The following is a 22,124-nucleotide window of genomic DNA, read 5'->3' on the forward strand; positions in this document are numbered from 1 at the left end:
TGATCGTCAGCGAGGAGGATTCGTTATCACCAATCCACACAGACTGTGGTCTTCCAGTTAGGAAGTCAAGAATCCAATTGCAGAGGGAGGTATATAGCCCCAGGTTCTGCAACTTCTCAATCAGGATTGCGGGAATGATGGTATTAAATGCTGAGTTATAGTCCATTACCAGCATCCTGGCGTTGGTGTTTGTGTTGTCCAGGTGGTCTAAAGCTCTGTGGAGAGCCACTGAGATTGCATCTGCCATTGACCTATTGTGGCAACAGGCAAATTGCAAGGGGTCCAGGTGCTTGCTGAGGCAGGAGTTCCGTCTAGTCATGACCAACCTCTCAAAGCATTTCATCACTGTCGATGTGAGTGCTACCGGGTGATAGTCATTAAGGCAGCTCACATTATTCTTCTTAGATACTGGGTATAATTGTTGCCTTTTTGAAGCAAGTGGGAACTTCCACCCAAAGCAGTGAGAGGTTGAAATTGTCCTTGTTGGTTGACACAGGTTTTCAGAGCCTTACCAGGTACTCCATCAGGACCTTCCATCTTGTGAGGGTTCACTTTCTTTAAAGACAGCCTAACATTGGCCTTGAGACAGAGATCACAGGGTCATCAGGTGCAGCAGGGATCTTCACAGCTGTAGTTATTTTCTCCCTTTCAAAGCATGCATAGAAGGCGTTGAGTTCATCTGGTAGTGAATCATCGCTGCCATTCATGCTATTGGGTTTTGCTTTGTAGGAAGTAATGGCTTGCAGCCCCTGCCAGAGTCGCCATGCATCCAATGTTGCCTCCAACCTCATTTGAAATTGCCTCTTCACCCGTGAAATAGCCCTCCGTAAATTAAGCCTGGTTTTCTGGTACAGGGCTGGATCGCAAGACTTGAATGCCATAGATCTAGCCTTCAGCAGACGACGTACCTCCTGGTTCTTCCACAGCTTTTGATTCGTTCTTCATCAGCCTCCTTTTTACCATTTCCACCTATCACCTTCCAGCTTCTCACCATCCCTCCTCCCCCACCCAGTCAGTTTTACATTTCATCTTCTACCTTGTTCTCCTTTTCCTTCCCCCACCCTCCACTACCACTTTCTTACTGTGGTTTCTTCCCCCTTCCTTTCCAGTCCTGATGAAATGTCATCTTTATTCCTTTCTGCAGATGCTGCTAGGCCTTCTGAGTTCCTCTAGCACTTTCTACGTGTTACTCTGGATTTCCAGCATCTGCAGAATCTCTTGTGTTTAGTATCTTTTATTACTTGTCTGCACTAAGCATATTCGGAGTGGCTGCAGCTGAAGGGAAATCTATGTGAACAGTGTTGTGATGCTCCCAAGAGACCATCTGGTGTTAGAAGAATCTACGTTATATGCCTACAGCAAAACTAATATGCATGAGCAGTTTTAGAAACAAGACATTGTTTGCATTTTCACAAACACAATTATCCTTACATTTTTCCATCAATGTTGTCACTGCTGCGGAAGTGTAATAAAAATGTATTTTCTCTATTCATCTACGCTGCTAACAGCTATGTATGATCATGAGTGGAGTTAAAGCACTTTATTTTGATTACTTTTACAATATGCTATATCTCTTCTAGTAAAATCTATAAGCCCTCCATTAGCAGGAGAAATATTTTTAAACCTGCTATTAAAAAGCCATCATGAAGATCCTGGCGTGGTATGATTTATGTCTTCAGTCTAGTTTACTTAATAATGTCTAGTACTTGTGATGTATTACATCTTTTTTGTCCTCGCCATTAGCTGTTCTGTACACTATAATACCAATAAAATTGCATGAGATCAAAAAAGGTTAAAAACTGGTATTCTTAAAGTCATAGGAACAATTTTTATTTCAGATATATATCACCACTCCTTCAGTCAATGCTTGATTTCATGCAGAAATTGATCTCAGTGGGTGCTCTGTGCTGAAACTTCAAGAGTTGTTTAAATGACATTGAAAATTGCTACCTTTTCATCAAGACCACTTATGGTTTGTGGATCTGCTAGCGCCTTACCAATGGGTATAACTTAATGAAATCTGCACTTGTTTTTACCGGAAAACCTGATGCCTAAATCAAAACCGTTGACAAAATTGAAAGGAATTAGCCTTTGAGCTTTTATCAAACTGAAACAGAACTCTTTTTGATTCATTTCCAGATCAGTAACGTGTAAAAGCACACAGATTAGGGCATGCTGGTATCTAAGCAAGTACAACTAATAAATAAAAATACACCCAAATACACCAATAGGACCAAGATATTTATTTCCCAAGTTTGCTGGTAATATATTTGTATTAAAATACAATTTATAAAAATAATACTTTCACATAATTGATGTTTAAAACATTATTTTCAAAGTACCTATATAAAAAAATGTTCAATTCTTGATGCAAGTGTGCCTTTCATGTTTCCCTCTCGCACTTAACTTCAATATAGGCCTTGCTGTCCCACAGATCCAAAACTTGCACGTAGCTTTCACCTGACTCAAACATATCTGGGATTTAAACTAATCCACAATAAATCTCTATAAACCCCACCTCAAAATGTGAAATGCACTTACCTGAAAGAGCAAATAGTTCTAACTTCTTCATTCTGTGGGCCGTTAACAAACAATGTTATCTAAATGTTGAAGTTATGTATTAAACAAATAAAACCTATGAAAAATATTGCCAGGCTATATAGAACCCAACTATCTATTTGATTGTCCCCTAGGGTTGGTCCTAACTCCGGTTTCACATAAAGTTATTGAATTTATGGCAGAAGGTTGACAAATATGAAAATCATTGTTTCTCTGTAGTTTCTCTCATCCAAGTGCCTTCCTTGAGGTAATCAAACTTGGGCAGGTGTGGGGTAGGGGTAACTTGAGTGCTCTTATTAGACATCATTCCAGTTTACAAAGCTGGTTTTCTTTGCTCTACTTTCACTGGACAGTCAGAAGTGAAATCTGAATCCATTTCCGTTCAGAATAAGATCAAAAAGCTCAAATTATTGAGAGAAAAGTTGCAGAATAATATTCTTCTTTCTTTCTTTAGTGTAGTAAACACAGAAACGATGAACTCAAATAGCCAGGATATCATTCCAATGCTAATCCAGTTAAGTCTGCATAAAGCTGGTATGTAGTTATGGTAATGATGCCAATAAAAAAAAAAATTTTTATAAGATAATTTTCATGGCTTACCTGATCCTGAGCATTTGGTTCCTGTCTTTCACTCTGTTCTAATCATATGACTTGGGAATTTGTTTTAAGCTCTAAGTATCAATGAACATATATATCACCATATATAACCCAGAGATACATTTTCCTGTGGGTGTACCCAGCAAATCTAAAGAATAGTAACTATAACTGGATCAGTGAAAGACCACCCAACTAGGGCGTTCAACCAAAGTGCAGAAAACAACAAAGTGTGCAAATGCAATTATAAATATATAGCAATAAATAACGAGAACATGAGATGAAGAGTCTTTGAAAGTGAGTCCATTGGCTGTGGGAACATTTCAATGATGGGTCAAGTGAAGTTGAGTGTGCTCTCTATCCCCTTTTGGTCAAGAGCCTTAGGGTTGAGGGGTAGTAAGTGTTCTTGAAGCTAGTAGTTCAAGTCCTTAGGCTCTTATACTTTCGGCAAGATGGTGACATGTTCGGTCACAGAGGCTTCTACAGGGTCAACAAAAGGTGCTATTGTTCTATTTAAACATATTTCTAATGATTACACGATCATGTTATACATTAAAAACTTAAAGTACTGCAGGTTTGCCCCATCAGCGAGTTGCTTGCTGGTGGAGATAATGAAGGAGCTGCGCGACGTGCTGCTGCCTGAGTCAATGGAGGCTTAGAGTCTTATGGTGAGTGGTCATCATGGTCGCTTTTTTTGTGATCGTAAGGCCCCCTTGGACGTTGTTAATCTGGGATGCCGCAAGTTTGATTCACTGATTTATTGGATGAGAGCGGGGCCAGGTGGCAGGGGAGCTGTGTGGTCTTGGTTGTAGCAAGATCTAGTCATCAAGCCATGGTGCCATGGTGCCACCTGTTTGCAGTCACCAGGAGTGAGGGCACGAAGCCGGTGCACTCCCTCGGGGCTGGTGTGTTGCAACATCCAGAACACAGTCGGCGTTGCTCTCCCAGGGTTTTGTTCGGCAGAAGACAAACTCTGTTATGGTTGACCGTAGATTTTGGCAGCACTCAAAGGACTTGGGGCCTCAGGCTGCGGGGTTGCCTGCTTTACAGCTGTCACAGGAGAGGCATTCCAGTTGTGGTCCACGGAAGATTTCAATGGACTGAATGGTCTGGAGTATATATTGCTTGGTTGTATTTGTATTTTACTAGTACTCTATGTGTTCGTATGTGTGAAGACTGAGCCTCAAGCTACCGTGTTGCCTGGGGGGTGTGGGGGAGGTATTGGGATCGGTGTGGCACGACGTTCTGTCTGCAGTCAGTGCTGCCCCCCCAGTGTTCACCCAGTGGGAGACAGTCTCCATTGTGGTCAACTGTGGATTGATAGCACAGGTTTTGGGACTCTTTCATTGCATAATAGTGATACCATTTGTGCTTGCTATCTTGTATGTGCTTTGTGCGACTATTGGTACTGTGTTTTGCATCTTGACTCTGGCGCAAGGCTGTCTTGCTTGGCTGTATTCATGAGTATTCATGTATAGTTGAACAATTAAACTTGAATCGAATTGTACCTTCAACCTGATGGCAGCAGCAAGAAAAGCGCGTGACCTGGGTGATGGATGCTGCCCTCCTACAGCAGTGCTTCATGTAGTTGTGCTGAATGGTTGGGAGGGATTTACCTGTGATGTATTGGGCTGAATCCACTACTCTCTGAAGGATTTTCTGTTCAAGGGCATTAGTACTTCCACACCGGGCCATGATGAAGTTAAGTCAATATACTCTCCACTACACATCTATAGAAGTTTGTTAAAGTTTTAGGTGACATGCCAAATCTCTGCAAACTTGTAAGTAGAGGTGCTGCCATGCTTTCTTCTCAATTGCATTTACTGGGTCCAATACAGGTCCTCCGAAATAGTAACACCCAGGAATTCAAAGTTGCTGACCCTCTCCACCTCTGATCCTCTGCTGAGGACAGGTTCTTGGGCTTCTGGTTTCCCTTTCCTGAAGTCTACAATCAGTTCTTTGGTCTTGCTGACATTGAGTGAGAGGTTATTGTTATAAAACCACTCAGCTGGATTTTCAATGTCCTTCCTTATATGCTGATTTGTCACCACCTTTGATTCAGCCTATGACAGTGGTTTCATCAGCAAACATGAATATGGCATTGGAGGTGTGCTTAGCTATACAGTCATAAGTATAAAGCGAGTAGAGCAGGGGGCTAAACACACATTTTTATGGCGTACCTGTACCGATGGAGTCTGTGGAGGAGATGTTGTAGCCAATCTGAACTGTCTGGGGTCTACAAGTGAGGAAATACAGGATCCAATTGCACAAGAAGGTACTGAGGCCAAGGTTGTGGAGCTTATTGATTAGTTTTGAGGGGATGATGGTATTGAATGCAGAGCCATAGTCTAAATAAAAGGCATTCCGATGTATACACCTTTGCTATCCAGATATCGCAGACTGTAGACTCAGTAATGAAGGACTGAGAGTTATAATGCACTTACTTAAAACAATCCCCTGACTTGATCTGCAAATGGTTAAAGTGCTTGGCTCTCAGCTGAAAGGTCATAGAATCAAGTATGAAACCCTGTCAAGTACTTTGTCTTTTCTTGAGCAGTCCCTCGTGTACGAGAATGACTTGCTTCCATTGCAAGTTTAGTAATCCTCATGAGGTCAATATGGGAACTACCACAAATAGGGTAGGATGTGCCTGATGGAGTGGGCACGATGGAGAAGCTGATAGAATGCTGCTTTCAAGCTTCTACAAGGCTTTGGTGTTTTCCTAATGCATGAATCTTGGTTCTCAGTGCTACCCCAGTTGCTTGTTTTCCCACTCTGAGCAGTGAGCGGCAAGGGATTCCCAAACATCAATGGAAATATCACATTCTTCATGGAACCTTTGAGTACATCCTTGAATCTTTTTCTGTCAACCTAGCAACCTCTTCCCATGATAGAGCTCAGAATAATGTTCAGATGGCAAGCAGGCAATGTAGTCTTCTGATGAAGCCAATTGAGTATAACTTGTGCCTCAATCCTAGACCTGGGAGGGACACCGATATTGATTTGCTTGACCTTCCTGTGAATCTGGAGAATTTTACAGCATCTGCATTAGTGGTATTTTTCCAGTTCCTTGAGACATCCACTGCAGACAGCACAGTTTTCAGAAATATTTGAAGGGCTGGGATCATTGCTGCCCAGTTGATCATAAGTTTTGTACCAGGTCTGAAATCTTGGTCTGCAAGTAAACCTTTCTTCACCAAAGGCTGTGCTGGCTCACGGAACCCAGCGATGACGCTGAGATCCAACTCCTGTTATAGTTCATGTTTTCCAAGGTCTCATCCTGAACCCTCAATGCCTGAGGTAGGTTGGTAGATCATTTTATTTGGTTATATCATTGTCACTTAGCAATGAATTTGCAGTAATACTTTATTTCTTATTTAAATAAGTTTTAGAAACAGCCAATGTGGTAGGTGATCCATCTTATTGTTTCTAAGTTTTTACATCTGTGAAATTCTGGAGCATGTTAAGGTCAATAAGAATGAGGTGTTTGAGGTCTTCGCGAACAAAAAGATGTACAAATCCATTAAAATGATGCATTCCAGGCTATCATGACAGGCAAGGAAGAAAATTGCTGGGATATATTAAAATCTTACCTGGCCACTGGGGAAGTACCATATGATTGCAGGACATCAAATGTGGTGCCTTTATTCGAGAAGAACAGCAGGGGCAAGTCGGGTAATTACAGGCCAATTGGTCAAATGTCAGTGAAAAAAAATGTTGCAAAGAAGTTACAGAAGTAGTATTAATCTAGTTAGAGATTGATCAGAAACACTGGAAAATATGATCTAGGTATAACAAAAATGTGGCTTAAAAGCAGGCAGCACATGGAAGCTTAACATTCCAGGGTACAGGTTTTGTACAAGACAAAGAGGGGAAAAATTGAGAGGGTGGGCTATTGGTATAGTGTACAGTATATACAAGAAACAATGCTCAAGCCAAGAAAATTTTCATTAGCAATAACTTGGGCCTGAGATTCATCATTGAAGAACCTTGACAGCAGTCAGTAAAGCCAACGAGGACCACAGACAGCAAAGACCTACCTTGAGGTCTCCAACTAAGTGAGAGAAGGTGGGTACCAGCACCACCTGAGGCAGGAGACCAATCGTTGTGAAGACCAGAGAAGCCTAGAGATAGCAGCAAAGAGACCTGTGGCTCACCACAAGTGTAACAAGTGTTTGGGATGCACTCAGACATTTAGAGTCTAACTACTACTTGATTAATTGTGTATGTCTGTGTCAAGCTGTGTTTGCACTGAGATCTAATGTATCCTTTTGTTTGTTTTGAAAGAATAAAGCACTTTTCAAGTTCAAGTTTATTATTCAACTCTACAGTATATAAACATAGGAAACAGTGCATGAACGGTGTTCCTCCAGGCTAAGGTGCAAAACACATTACCAACAGCACACAGAACAAATAACACATATGGTTACAATTGTAGAAAAACATACAGTCACAAAAAGAAACATATAGCCCAAGTCTCTGAATGGCATGGCCTGTAGATTGCTGGTAAGTTGTCCTCCGAGCAAACACTGGAGAGCAGCACCGAGTGAATAAAACAGGGCAGCACTGACAGAACAGGCCTGGCCCCAGCCCAGTACAGATGCCACTGAGACCTCTACTCTCTCCCACACCACCTCTGGCATCTCCTCCGCTGGACAGCTGCAACAGGTGACTCCACAGCATAAAGGTGTGGTCCTTCCCACCACCGAGGCAAGACAGCTCCTTCATGGTCAGACTCGCCAGTGAACCACCGAACAGGACTTAGTCTTCTACATTACCAATGTTCAATAGGGTCTTTCAATCATAATAAAAATGTCCAAGACACCACACACCACCTCAGCACAACGGCAGATAGGTCCATGTGACAACAACAACAGTACACAATAAATCTAACTCCATCACTATCAAGCAACCTGCTGATGGCATAGTCTTGCAGTATTTAGTATCCAGCAGTGTTTTATGATCATGAAAAAGATGTAAAGGATGCACAATTACACCTTTGATTGGACCCAGACTGGAGCATGCCATCATCCTACCATCATCCTTTTAAAAAAGGATATTGGTTGAATTAGCAATCTGAAGGTCGTGAGTTCGAGCCCCAGCCAAGGCAGTGCGTTGTGTCCTTGAGCAAGGCACTTAATCACACAGTGCTCTGCGACAACACTGGTGCCAAGCTGTATGGGTCCTAATGACCTTCCCTTGGACAACATCGGTGTCGTGGAGAGGGGAGACTTGCAGCATGGGAAACTGCCTGTCTTCCATACAACCTTGCCCAGGCCTGCGCCCTGGAGAGTGAAGACTTTCCAGGCGCAGATCCATGGTCTCGCAAGACTAACGGATGCCTTTACCTTTATTGGTTGAATTGCTCAGTAAATGTAGGAGCAAGTTTTTTTGTCTGCATTTGTTGACAGAAACTTGTCAGATTACAGGGCTGTTTTTTGACCCAACTCAGTGCCAGTAATGAGATTTGTAACGATGTTTCCCTGGTTTATAATAGCGCTGCTGGAATAGCAGCAGAGTGGAAGCAAGGAGGATGGGCAACAATTTCACAATTGCGCTTTATAACATTTACCCCTGAAAAATCTAGAATCTTGCACATCTGACAAGAATATATTCGAGAAGTTCTACTTGTCACTAATGAGGTTCCTAAGGGAGCTGGAGCACCTTCCACACGAAAACATGCAACAAAGACCATCTTGCTCTCCAGCCTGCATAGCAGTACAAGAGACTACTGTGATCAGCTGTTTGGCCTTCTCCTCATTTTAAGCTGCCAAATGAGTTGCATAATACCACACAAGGTATTAGCCTAGAGCATATTTATCCATTTACTGGGACACCTTGTTGTCAGTCTAGGGGACTTGTCAAGCTCTTTATTACACTAAAGTGGTAAAGTGAATAGGATCAAAATCATTACAATGCAGCCAGGATTCACATAGTATTGGTAGATTCTATTGCCCTCTATAGCCTTCTTAATAAAATCTGGGGAATGCATGGATTTATCACACTAACAGTATAGATGCTTAAAAATACCACAATGGTGCTGTCCGCAGGAATCCAACTCTTTGAGCTCTTTACAAAAGATGATCAAATGAAAAGTTTGTGAATGGCAATGCATAATATTTATTGCCATGTATAATAATCCACTAAGGAAAGCAATAGCAGCAGCCAAAGAGGTGCATGGTTTTATACAAGATGTCAGAGAGAAAAATAGAAGCATCCTAAAGATAGATCAAACAGGAAGGTTTTGCACCCTTCTCATCTACTGTGGAATTCATGTATAATTGCATAGTATTACAATGAAGCTATTCTATTCTGTCTTCATAACAGACATGTTAATGCTAACAAGTATTTAAAGATGAAATCCCAATGAATTATGCCAGCAACAATGTTTTCAATCTTCTAATGCAATTGCCATAGAAGCAGAACAGCTTTTTGGAACTCTTGGGTTGAAAGGTTACACAATAAAAACAAATTGGAGAAAAGCATTTGACCTGAAAAAAAAACCTGCATACTCAACATCTGCTAAATAAAATCAGACAGGAAAAAGCAGAAATATTCAGTAGTTTAATTATACCATTTTACCACAGAGGCATTGAAAATAAGAGCAAGGAAAGGCCTTTTGGATCTGCTCCATTATTCAAAATAACCATAGTTGATCACCCCAGTTCCAATGTTCCTCCAATACCAGCTGATCTCCTGAGAATAACTGTAATTACCTTATTCTTGAATATACTTTGTGATGGCTTCCTTAGCCTTCTGTGGTGGTTCACCAGCACATTGATAAAGAAACTTATCCTAGTTCCAGAGAAATGTTTGAAATGAGTTTCAGAGTATCATAGCAAATATACTGCCATCCTTGTATGCAGCAGTGATCTGAAAATTGTGAAGGGGGTACTTATCAGCTGACACTGCCTTACAGATCCAAGTACAATGCATGACTGGAATTCTGTCTGCTGAAGATGGCAAATTGCAACTAACTTTGTAAATCTTCATCTGCTCATTAAGAGACTCAGGAAATTCTTGAAGAGGGCTGGACGAGGTTCTCATCATCCTGTGAGAAAAGACTTGCAATTAGTTGTGTTTCTAGGTCTGGTGATGTTGAAAGCCCAATGGGACGACAACTTGGGATTTTAAATATTTATATGAAGCAACTTTCACTCCAGGGTTCAGGAAAAACTATTCCAACAGTTCAAGCAACAGTCTTCAGGCACCAACTTCCATCTCAAAATAAGGCCCTATAAAGACTTTTTCATGATTCTTTTAAATACTGTCAGTACAAAGGTTTATCCTGATGTTTTGACTTGCTGATTTTATCTTCCACAAGAACTAACATCTCCCCTACATGTTTTGTACATAGGCAAAGCGCATGGTTGAAAAACTGCACAGCATGTGCAATGTGGTAATGATCACATTTTATGATTAACTCGTTGCTGCAAATCAATTGTGGCACACCTAAGAGACCTGCTGCATTATAAATTGTAGCAGTAATCCTTGTATTAGAAACGTTATGCTTCTAGCCAACTCCCTCACAACAAAAATGGAGTACCTTTTTACTAACAATCACACAAAAAAACTTGGATAAACCTAAATTGTGTGGTCCGCTGTTAAATAACCCTTGGAAGTGGTTTAGGAAGCCACTCAGTTGTACTTTTAGTACAACATTAGAATAGAGAAGCAATAAACCTGGGATGGACCAAACCAATTCAAATTGGATCAATCTTGCATATTCCAAGTCAACAAAAATATGGAGACTCTCATCTACATTTGGAGAGCTGTCACACAAACTAGTCAAGAAACACAGGCGATTCTCCAGATGCTGGAAATCCAGAGTAACTATACAAACCTGTGACCATGTGGCTTTCCTCTGGATCCTGTGTTTTCTCCCACAATCCAAAGATGCATCGGTTGGTAAGTTAATTGGTCAGTGTAAATTGTCCCATGGTTAGGCGATCAGGGATTGCTGGGCGGTGTGGCTCAACAGGTCAGAAGGGCCTATTTTGCCCTGCATCTCAATACATAAATAAAATACTGGAGAAACTCAGCAGCTCAGGCAGCAACTATGGAAATGAATAAACAGTCACTGTTTCTGGGCAAGACCCTTCATCAGGACCTATTGAGCTCCTCCAGCACTTTATATGTGTTAGTCAGGAAACAGCATGGCTATCATATTTACCGAGCAGAGAAACTGGCCCTTTGGCTCACTAAGTGTGTATCAATCACGTACACTAATCCTAATATATAAAACAAGTTCTTTGCAATTCCCCCTATTGCAGTGTCAGTGGCCTGGGTTCAGCTCCACCGCTGTCTAGAAGGGGTTTGTACATCCTCCCCGTCACCGCGTGGGCGTTCTCCGGCTGCTCCGCAGTCTTCCCACATTCCAAAGATATACCATTAGTACGTTAAATAGTCACATGGGAGTAATTGGGCAACACAGGCTCAGTGAGCCAAAAGGTCCTGTTACTGTGCTGTCTCTTTCAAAAAAATTAAAAACTTAACCCGATCAGAATCAGATTTAATATCACTGACACAAGTCATGAAATTTGTTAACCTTACAGTAGCGGTACATTGAAATATGTGATAAATAAATAGACAAAAAAACTGAGTTACATTAATTATGTATATGTCTATTAAATAGTTAAACTAAAATAGGTAGTACAAAATAAACCAGGAATATAAAAGTGGTGAGGTAGTGTTCATGGGTTCAATGTCCATTTAGGAATCGGATGGCAAAGGGGAGGAAGCTGCTCCTGTATCGCTGATGGTGTGCCTTCAAGCTTCTGTATCTCCTTCCTGATGGTAACTGTGAGAAGGGGGCATGTCCTGCTGATAGGAATCCCTGATCATGAACACCACCATCCTAAGGCACCGCTCCTTGCACCATACCAGACGGTGATGCAGCCACTCAGAATACTCTCCGCAGTACATTTGCAGAAGTTTTTGTATATTTTATTTGACAAACCAAATCTCCTCAGACTCCTAATGCAGCCTTTCTCAACTTTTTTTGCCCTGGAGGAACTCTTGAAATAATTTTCAGGTCTCAGAAAACCCCTGCATAAAAATTATTACATCTACAGCTCACGGTACATTCACATGATCAGTAAGTTGCAGATATAATAATCCAAAGATAATTATAAATGCTCTTTAGAGTAGAGAATTCATTTGAGCTAACCTTTCTTGAAAAAAAAGGTGTTAAGTACGGCTTACCTTTCTTGAAATTAATCTCTTGTCAGGACGCTGAAGCAGGGACCCAATCGCAGGCCAAGTACTGTGTGCACTGTGATATTTACTGAGTAGCAAATCCAGAGGCACAACAAAGTCAGCATCAAAGTTCAGGCAGAGATCAAAAATTTTAGAGAAATCCAAAAACCAGAACCCGGCAGAGTCAATATTCAGACAGACAGAGTACAGATATGAATGCTGGAAAGGCTCAGGAAAACTCACTGGCACAATCTGGCAACAAACAGGTGAAAACACAGGACTGAAATACCCTGAGCAATAAACAGAGAGGCAGATGATAGGTGGAGCACAATGAGACAGAAGTGGCAGCAAAACTGGTAATAATGAGAAACAGGTAAAAGGCAGAGTATTCAGTAATACAGGGGCCGGAGTAGAGCAGGAGCAGGGACAGGAGCACATGGGGAATGAAAACAAACAAGAGCACATGGCAATACTAAACCACAGACTGACGGCTAGAGGGAAACACACAAAAAGACAAAGTTCAACTGGGGGTACTGACATCTCTTTTCTTCCCTTTCATAAATATTAGAAACTCAGGGTTTCTATCTTTGCTCTTGATGCTTGTTAAACTAGAAAAAGCTTGCTCACACATGTAAGAAGTTGAAAACTGCAGCAGTGTTCATTGCTTTCCTATGAATGGCAGGATACTCTTCTTTCACAGAAATCCAGAATTTGTTCGGGGGCAGGTCAGTAAATCTCCATCTTGAGACCACGATCAGACTGCAGTTCACTATATGTTCTTCCTCTTCTCTCAAAGTCAAGTTCTCGGGTTAAGCAGAAGATTCAGAGAAAGAGTCCCTCACCCAGTCATACTATTTCTTCCACTGAAGATTCCTTGAGAAAATCAGTCATTGGCCAAATCAAAGATGAAGATGAATCAGCATATAGAAGGGAGATTGAAAATCTGGCTGAATGGTGGCACAACAATAACATCTTACTCAATCTCAGCAAAACCAAAGACCCGATTATTGACTAGAGGAGGAGGAAACCAGAGGTCCACATCAGGGGATCAGAGGTGGAGCAAGTCAGCAACTTTAAATTCCTCAGTGTTATCATTTCAAAGGATCTGTCCTGGGTCCAGCACTTATGTGCAATTATGAAGAAAGCACAGCAGCATCTCTACTTCCTTAAGAGTTTGTGAAGATTCAGTTTGTCATCTGAAATTTGTAGGAGGGTTGAAAAAATCGACACGAGTGTAATTACTTCTAACGTAAACTTTATTCCAACCACAAACAAATGGCATCATTGTGTGTGTGGGTGAATTCTGCCTAATGAAATGAAGGAGTCCCTACACACGAGGCCCCCCCCACCCCCTACCAGAATTCACCCTAGCAGACAAAGTCAAACATGTAAGCGCCTGCAAAACTCGGCGGAACCTATTCCTGCCTTCACGAGTAAATGCGAGGAGGAAGAACAGTCAACGTCAGGAGGTCTGGAGGTGGGAGGCAGGCCCCTCCACGGGGGCTGTGCCACTTCTACTGGAGAGTGAAGGTCCAAGTGGGGAGGCCTGAGATGATCCACAGAAACACTCTCCAGGTTACCTCCAAAGTCCAGCTTAGAAAACTTATCCCTCGCTTCCAACATGCAGAACAGGCCATGATAAGGCAGCCGCAGGAGATCCCGATGTCCATCTTGACACACAAACATATATTTCACCTCCCGCAGATTCAGCAACAGGTGCAACTGCAACAGGCCGTGCTGCGTCATGGGCACCGGAGCAAAAGTTTTGGCGCTGTCCAGAAAAGCCAACCGCTGCTGTTAAGCTGACCACGGGACCGTGGATGTTGGGAGAAACTCTCCCGGCACCTACAGGGGTTGCCTGAAAACAAGCTCCGTAGAAGAGGTCTGCAGGTCCACCTTAGGGTCCGTCCTCAGGCCCAACATTATCCACAGCAAAACTGTGTCCCTCAGTCAGAAGGGATATCCAACAGGGCGCAGAACTGAGCAATCCACAAGCCAACGAACACTCGCGCCACCTCTGCATCTGAAATGGACGACAGTGGCACTGCCTCTGGCCAACGTGTGGTCTTATCAACGATGGTAAGAAGGACTAGTGGGACGGGGGCAACAGGCCAACCAAATCAACATCCACACAGTCGAAATGCTGCGAAGGGACCCCAAAGGGAGCCTCGGCGTCTCAATGCACCATCGCGGGTTGACACACCACACAATCACTAGCCCAGTCCCTGATGTCCTTATTAAGCCCATGCCACACAAACTTCTCTGTCACCAGTTTGTGCGATGCCCTCCAGCCCGGGTGAGAAAGCTCGTAGACCACATCAAAGCAACATCCACCAATTTCAGCTCTGTGTCTGCTGAACGCAGCGCCTGCATGCTCAGGTCTGAAACCTGGTCTGCCACCTTCTGAGAGTAGTCCACGCCCAAATGGACAGCAGCAGCGAAGGTTCAGGAAAGGCAGTCGGCCACAAGGTTACGCTTCCCCGCGATATGCTGGATGTCCGTGGCGAACTCTGAAATAAAAGAAAGATGGTGCTGCTGTCGAGCAGACCAAGGTTCAGAGACCCTAGTCATGGTGAATGCTCAGGGCTCATGATCCACAAAAGCAGTAAATGGATGACGCTCTAGGAGAAAACGATACTGCAGCACTGCCAAGTACAGGCCAAGAAGCTCACGGTCGAACTTGCTGTACTTACGCTCACAGGGGCGAAGTTGACTGCTAAAAACTGTGAGAGGCTGCCAAACGCTGTCAACCAATTGCTCACGTACAATCCTGACCGCACAATCCAACGTGTCCGCGGTGAGAGCGATCGGCGTGTCTGAGAGGGGGCATGCCAGCAGCGTTGCATTAGGAAAAGCCCGCTTACTGTTCGAGAATGCCTTGGACATTTCCTCCATCCAGTCCACAATGTGCTTGGCTGCTTTACCTGTAACAGCCTCGTAGAGGGGGCACGTGAGCTGAACCACTTCAGGGACAAAACGGTGATAAAAGTTCACCATGCCCAAAAACTCCTGCAGGGCCTCAGCGGTGACTGGCTGAGGGAAGCACTTGATGGCTTCAACTTTAGCTGGCAGGGGAACTGTTCCAGCTGCATTGACATGGTGTCTGAGGAAATCAACCACGGACAGTCCAAACTGGAACTTCGCCGGGTTGACGATAAGACCATGTTAAGTCAGGTGTTCAAAAAGGGTTCTCAAGTGGAAGAGATGTTCATCCCTAGAAGAGCTGGCTAGCAAAACAACATCAAGATAAACAAACAGGAATGGCAAATCCCTGAGAACACTGTCCACGAGGCGCTGAAAAGTCTGGGCTGCGTTCTTCAGCCCGAATGGCATCCGAGGGAACACAAACAAACCAAACGTTATAATAATACCGGTTTTAGGAATGTCACTCGGGTGGACAGGGACCTGGTGATAACTGCAAATAAGGCCCATGATTTTCCCTGCCAAGCGGACAGACAAATGCTGGATGTGCAGGATCGGGTATCGGTCAGGGGTCGCAGCGCTGTAGAGGCAGCAGTAATGCTGGACCACCTGACAATGCCCAGGCACTCCATGACGTCAAACTTAGCCTTGGCAATGGTTAGCTCCTCCGGGTCGAGGCGCCTGGCGCGGGCCTGAACAGGCGGTGAGGATGTGGTGCTCCACTCTGTGTTTAGCGGTGGAGGATGAGAAGGTGAGCTTGGTCAGGTCCAGGAACTCAGCGAGGGGGCGGAGGAAGTTGTCAGAAGCAAAAAGGGTGCCGGACAACTTTGTGGTGAGAGAGTGGTGCTGAGAGTGCCGGAGAGGGAGCTGAAAGTCTCTGCATTGATGAGGTGCTGGTTCAGGACAATAATGAAAAGACTGTTGGTGCACAAGAAGTCAGCCCCCAGCAGGGGTGTAGACACTGCCGCCAACACAAAATTCCAGTGGAACTTCTCCCCACCAAAAGATAACGCCATCTCGCGCTTACCAAAAGTCCAGATGGCGCAGCTGTTCACAGCCTCAAGAGACAGTCCATATTCCCCAGTTCGTATGTCCAATTTCAATACGGGCAGGATGCTCACCTGAGCCCCCTTGTCACAGAGGAAACAGCGCCCAGACACAGAGTCTGTAATGAACAACAAACTGCCTGACCTGCCGACACCCATACCAGCTAATGGGTGCTGGCCGTTCTGTTTCCCATCTCCTTGAACCTGCAGAGTGGGTGGCATTTCTCAGCTCTCGCGTGGTAGAAACTCAGAGTAGGAGGCCATTGTTGAACCACCACGATTGTCTCATGTTCAGGTGGTGACAAGGTGCTGAAGTTGTCCAACCGCATGGTCCTACAGGCCCCGTTGCTGACGGAAAACACCTTGTCAGCCTGGCTTGCCACAGACCAGAGGTCATTGAGGGGAGAGCCAGCCAGAGCCGAATCACCTCGCCTGGTAGCTGTTGCAGGAAAAACTCTCTGAAGATGAAACACAGTTGATATCCACAAAGGAGGGGTAATATGAAGTCCATCAACTGTGATGGTTTGGAGTCACCGATGGCTGGCAGTGAGAGGAGCCGACGGGCATGCTCAGACTCGGAAAGATCGTGAGTCTCTAGAAGCTGTTGCTTAAGAGTCTCATACCTGCTGACTTCCAGGGGGTGCTGTAGGACACCTATCACCTTGGTCACCGTAAAGCTGTCTAATGCTGTGACGACATAGTAATATTGCGTGTCGTCTTGCGAGATTCCCCGCACTGCGAACTGGGCCTCTGGCTGAGCAAACCAAATGGCGGCATGTTCCTGCCAGAACTCAGGGAGCTAGAGAGCAACGGCGTTTGCAGCCATGATTGTAAAACAAGCAAAATCACTCAGGAATCGTCCGAAGGAGCATTGGGGTCACCAATGTAAGAGTGTCGACAAAAATTGACACAAGTGTAATTAGTTCTAATGTACACTTTATTCCCCAGCAAACGCATGACAACAATGTGTGTGTGGGTGGGTGGGTGTGTGTGTGTGTGTGTGTGTGTGTGTTAGGGTTGCCAACTTTCTCACTCCCAAATAAGGGAGAAAAGGTGGCACGTCGCAGCAGTGTGGGTATGGTGCAGGCCCGGGATGAAGTGACTGAGGGGGCTGGCAGCTAGCAGATGGTAACAGGGACCTTTTTCAAAAGAGGGAGAGAGAGAGAAAAAACAACAACCCTGATTAGGTAAACAAATCCAATATATGAACCATGTGTACATATCTTCAGTGTTATATATGAAATGTAGCACCAAATTATAACAAAGCATAATACAGAGCATAGTCAGACATGAAATAACACCAAATAACCCTATCTGTATGTGCCTGTAGAGTAGACATATAATCACTGCAAAAGAGAAAAGAGGGGGGACTCACCAAGTCTGCTTTTTCCATGGATATTTCTTGCCGCTCTTGACTGATTCAAGTAGTCCTTTGTCCTTTTGCACAGCCAGACAGAAGTCCTTACATGACAAGTCACAGCTCACAGATATTTGAAGTTCATTTTTGATCAGCTCTGTGCTGCATCTGTTTCTTGAGTCTGACCATTTCATGGTCATCAGAGAGAGGATCCTCTCTACAAAGGCATTTGAGCCTGGCACACTGAGAACAAATGAGACAATCCTGAACATGTTGATCAAGTTAGCTTTCCTTATGTTCTGGAAAACTGCCACCCACTTCTCACTGGTGGATTTTGTCGTATCCTGTCTGGCTTTCTGTATTTCCTCCCGGCTAGCACAAAACTCTTCATAGTTGGTCCATATTGACTGTCTCTGTCATCTTGAGGGCAGCCACCACCTGCTCCAGGTCAGTGAAGGAGAGCTCCTCACAGAGGGCGATCGGTTTCAGTTTCACCTTTACACTTTCTGCTGAGAAATCAAACCACTTGTCAATGTATGTAATGACTGAGTCACAGAACTTCACAAAGTCCTGTTGCTGCTTGGACCTTTGCGCTGGCACTTTGCAGCTGCTTGGTCTGGTATACAGAAAAGCTGTCCTGTTTCCGCTGAAGCATCTTCATTTTGAACTTTCGGACTTCCTCGTAAACATCTATGATGCAGAGTTTTGTTTCCTCCAGCTTTTTTACGAGTTGGTCAAAAACACACCCCAGGTTGTGGAAAAAGCACAGGTAAATTTCAGTAGCTCCAGTTTTTTCTTCATCCTCAAAAATCCTCTTCAGTGCCACAGGACAGGTCTCAAGGGACCTGAAGTATGACATAAGAGCTGGCCAGCTTTACAGGAGCCGTTCAACAGCTGGATGAAGAGAGATCCATCGTGTGCACACACGGTGCAGAATTTCACGCCACTCAATATCAACAAAGGCAAAAAATGAACGCAGTTCCCCTCTTCGGGAAGCAGATATTGAGAAGTGGCTGTAGACCTTTAGAACAATTGTCTTAATATCCACTGACAGCTGATCACAGGCGTGCTTGCAGGCGTTACGAGCTATGTGAGCTGGGCAATTAGCTTTCAGAATGCAATTGTTGGCACTGCTCAATAACTGGTAAACTGAGTGGTGTTTTCCAAAGTTTACATGGGCATTATCTGCTGCATAGGCTGTGACGTGTCTAATATCCAGTTCATACTTTTCCAGACAGCTCATCAGAGCTTGATGTATGCCATTTGCAGTTTCATCAGTCTTCATAAAAGTCAAGTAACTTACACTGCACTCCATCAGACACAGAGAACTATCTCACGCACACTGGAAACATTTTTCTATCCCCCTTGTTTGAGGCATCGGTGGCAACTGAGAAATACACGGGCTCACCTTCTTCAGTCGGGGACAGATAATCCATAATATCCCGCATAGTCTTTGGTCCTAAAGCATTCATTGTAATCATCTCAGCTTTCGTTCTTCCCAAGTGCATCTTCTTCACAACATTTGAGTCATTAAACAAAGCACTGTTGAGCTTAGCAAGACAGTCAGTGCTGTTGTAGCTGAGTCCGTGTTTAACAGTACGGTACACATACGAGGCTTCACTTGCGACGATTTTGTCATTTTCCACAGGAGATTTCACGAAGAATGCACCAATATTTCTTGCACCTTTAGCTAGTGTGGCCTTCTTGTGCACTTCTGTGGAAGCATGCTGAGTTAGGTCATTCTCACCTCCATGACCAATTGAGAATTCCCGACGGCATAAAGTACAGAAGGCCTTCGTCGACATCGAGTCACTGCTGACGGGCTTAACCCACATCTTTTTTGCTTCCCATTGCTTGTTATAGCTGCACAGTCTTTTCTTTTTTGGAGGCTTATCCACATTGGCACATGCCAAACCGACCGAACAACACCAGACGTTACTGAAACTTTTTGTTTTGGCAGGAATTGGCAAAATATAGCACACAACTGATGTGCATAAGGGGGCCTGCGATTGGATGACAGGTGAATCACTCGTGCGTGGCGTCAACAGCACATGTAACACGCACACACGCTGTTGTATCAGATCTAGGATCTGTCTGTAAGCATGCCCTCTGGTGATTACAGAGTAGTAGCAGTCAAATATGGGACAAGGGCAGTCCCGTATGGGACAAACCAATTTAGCCCAATATACGGGATGTCCCGGCTAATACGGGCAGTTGGCAACCCTAGTGTGTGTATATCTAAACCGCACCCCCAAAACATAATAATGTAGAATGTAACATGGCAAACTTAACCCTTAACAGTCTGGGTGAATTTTGCCCAATGAAATTAAAGCGTCCCTACAAACTTTGACTTCTATAGGTGAGCAGTACATAGTATACTGACTAGTTACATCACAGCCTGGTATGGAAACACAAACAGAAAATCCTACAAAAAGTAATGGATACAGCCCAGAATGCGATTGTTGGCACTGCTCAATAACTGGTAAACTGAGTGTGGTTTTGCAAAGTTTTGCATTGGCATTATCTGCTGCCAATTGATATAGGCATTATCACTGGTAAAGCCCTCCCCGTCAATGAGCACATCTACAAAAAGCAATGTGCATCAAGGAACCCACCATCCAGACTATGCTCTCTTCCCACTGCTGCCATCAGGAAGGAGGTACCGGAGTCCTAGGACTCACACCACACCAGGTTCAGGAATAGTTCTTACCCCTGAACCACCAGGCTCTTAAACCAGAGGGGATAACCCCCACTCAACCACTCGCCCCAACACTGAACTGTTCACACAAACTGTGGACTCACTTTCAAGGTCTCTTCATCTCATTTTCTCGATATTCATCGCTTAATTATTTATTAGTACCCTGTATTTTTTTGTTTGCACCTTTTTTGTCTTTTGCACATTGGTCGTTTGTCTTGTGTGCGGTTTTTAATTGATTCTATTGTGTTTCTACATAGTTTTTGGTAAAAGCCCACACGAAAACGAATCTCGACGTAGTATGATGACGTATATGTACTTTACAGCACCGGTTCGACAATAACCGCGCGTTCCGGTACAGGCGGCTACCGCCGCTGCTGCTGCCTGTTTCCGCCGACAGCGCCTCTTGCGGCAGCGCCGACGCCAACTGACCTTCCAAGCGCATGCCGAGTAAGCGGCGAGGGAGGGATAGGGAAAGGGGTGCAGGTTTCCGTCGTTTATTTTTCTCTGTCTCGGCCCCTGTTGGGGTCGGGTTTCATTAGTTGGAACCGAGAGCAGAGCCCTGAGGGTGTTTTGGCGATTCACGGGAGGATGTGAACGGTAGTCCCGAGGAGGATGGCAGAGCCGAGAGCGAGAGAGGCACCAGGTATGATATGAAGGGCCAGGGCCGAGCCGGACCGAGCGGGTCGCGGTGCTTGGTGATGCTGTCTCCGGAAGCAGCTTCACCGGCAGAAACCGTGAAATGCCTCTTTGTATGAAGCCTTTAAGACTATGAAGAGGTTTGATAGGGTGGGTGACGTGGACGGATTACAGTATTCCCATGTATCAAGCAATAGTGTAAATCTACGGCCCACAAACGTAGAAAATCCAATCAAGAATTCAGTCAAACGTTAAATGCCTTATAAAGGAGAAGTAGGGTAAGAATATGACGAAAATAATTACCTAAGTGAGTTGGAATGATTCTGTGAAGCTTAAATATGAATATGCACCCCTTCGGTTGAATGTCATTTTAGAACAGGCAAAAATAAATAGCTTGATTTGGTTTCAGTGTCGCCGAGGATTTTCAGCCATGGCGTGAATGATAGTTGAGTTTTGTTGTTTATATATTTCTTACGCCGTGAATTTGTAGATTCGGGCAGTTTTGGTGAATGAAGCTTAGATTATTTTGACTAGGGATCATAAAGTATTCGGAAGCTATGCAGCATTAGGTTCAGCTGGAAAAAGAATTTGAGCACAAACAACAGGAATTCTGCAGATGCTGGAAATTCAAGCAACACACATCAAAGTTGCTGGTGAACGCAGCAGGCCAGGCAGCATCTATAGGAAGAGGTGCAGTCGACGTTTCAGGCCGAGACCCTTCGCCAGGACTAACTGAAGGAAGAGTTAGTAAGGGATATGAAAGTTGGAGGGGGAGGGGGAGATCCAAAATGATAGGAGAAGACAGGAGGGGCAGGGATAGAGCCAAGAGCTGGACAGGTGATAGGCAAAAGGGGATACGAGAGGATCATGGGACAGGAGGTCCGGGTAGAAAGACAAGGGGGGGGGACCCAGAGGATGGGCAAGAGGTATATTCAGAGGGACAGAGGGAGAAAAGGGAGAGTGAGAGAAAGAATGTGTGCATAAAAATAAGTAACAGATGGGGTACGAGGGGGAGGTGGGGCCTTAGTGGAAGTTAGAGAAGTCGATGTTCATGCCATCAGGTTGGAGGCTACCCAGACAGAATATAAGGTGTTGTTCCTCCAACCTGAGTGTG

At 44.2% G+C, this 22,124-nt stretch overlaps 1 protein-coding gene across 1 annotated transcript in view; it reads left to right on the plus strand.

Annotated features, from left to right (window-relative positions):
• The first annotated feature begins 20,820 nt into the window (after positions 1-20,820).
• The window catches only part of nfx1 (nuclear transcription factor, X-box binding 1), a 94,724-nt gene continuing 93,420 nt past the window's right edge, over positions 20,821-22,124 (plus strand). Inside the window, exon 1 of the mRNA XM_063043852.1 lies at positions 20,821-21,017. Coding sequence (XP_062899922.1) covers positions 20,987-21,017 — 31 coding nt within the window. The 5' untranslated portion in view covers positions 20,821-20,986. The remainder of the gene's footprint in view (positions 21,018-22,124) is intronic.

This window comes from Mobula hypostoma, chromosome 3 (genome assembly GCF_963921235.1).
Source record: "Mobula hypostoma chromosome 3, sMobHyp1.1, whole genome shotgun sequence".
Lineage (NCBI taxonomy): Eukaryota > Metazoa > Chordata > Chondrichthyes > Myliobatiformes > Myliobatidae > Mobula > Mobula hypostoma.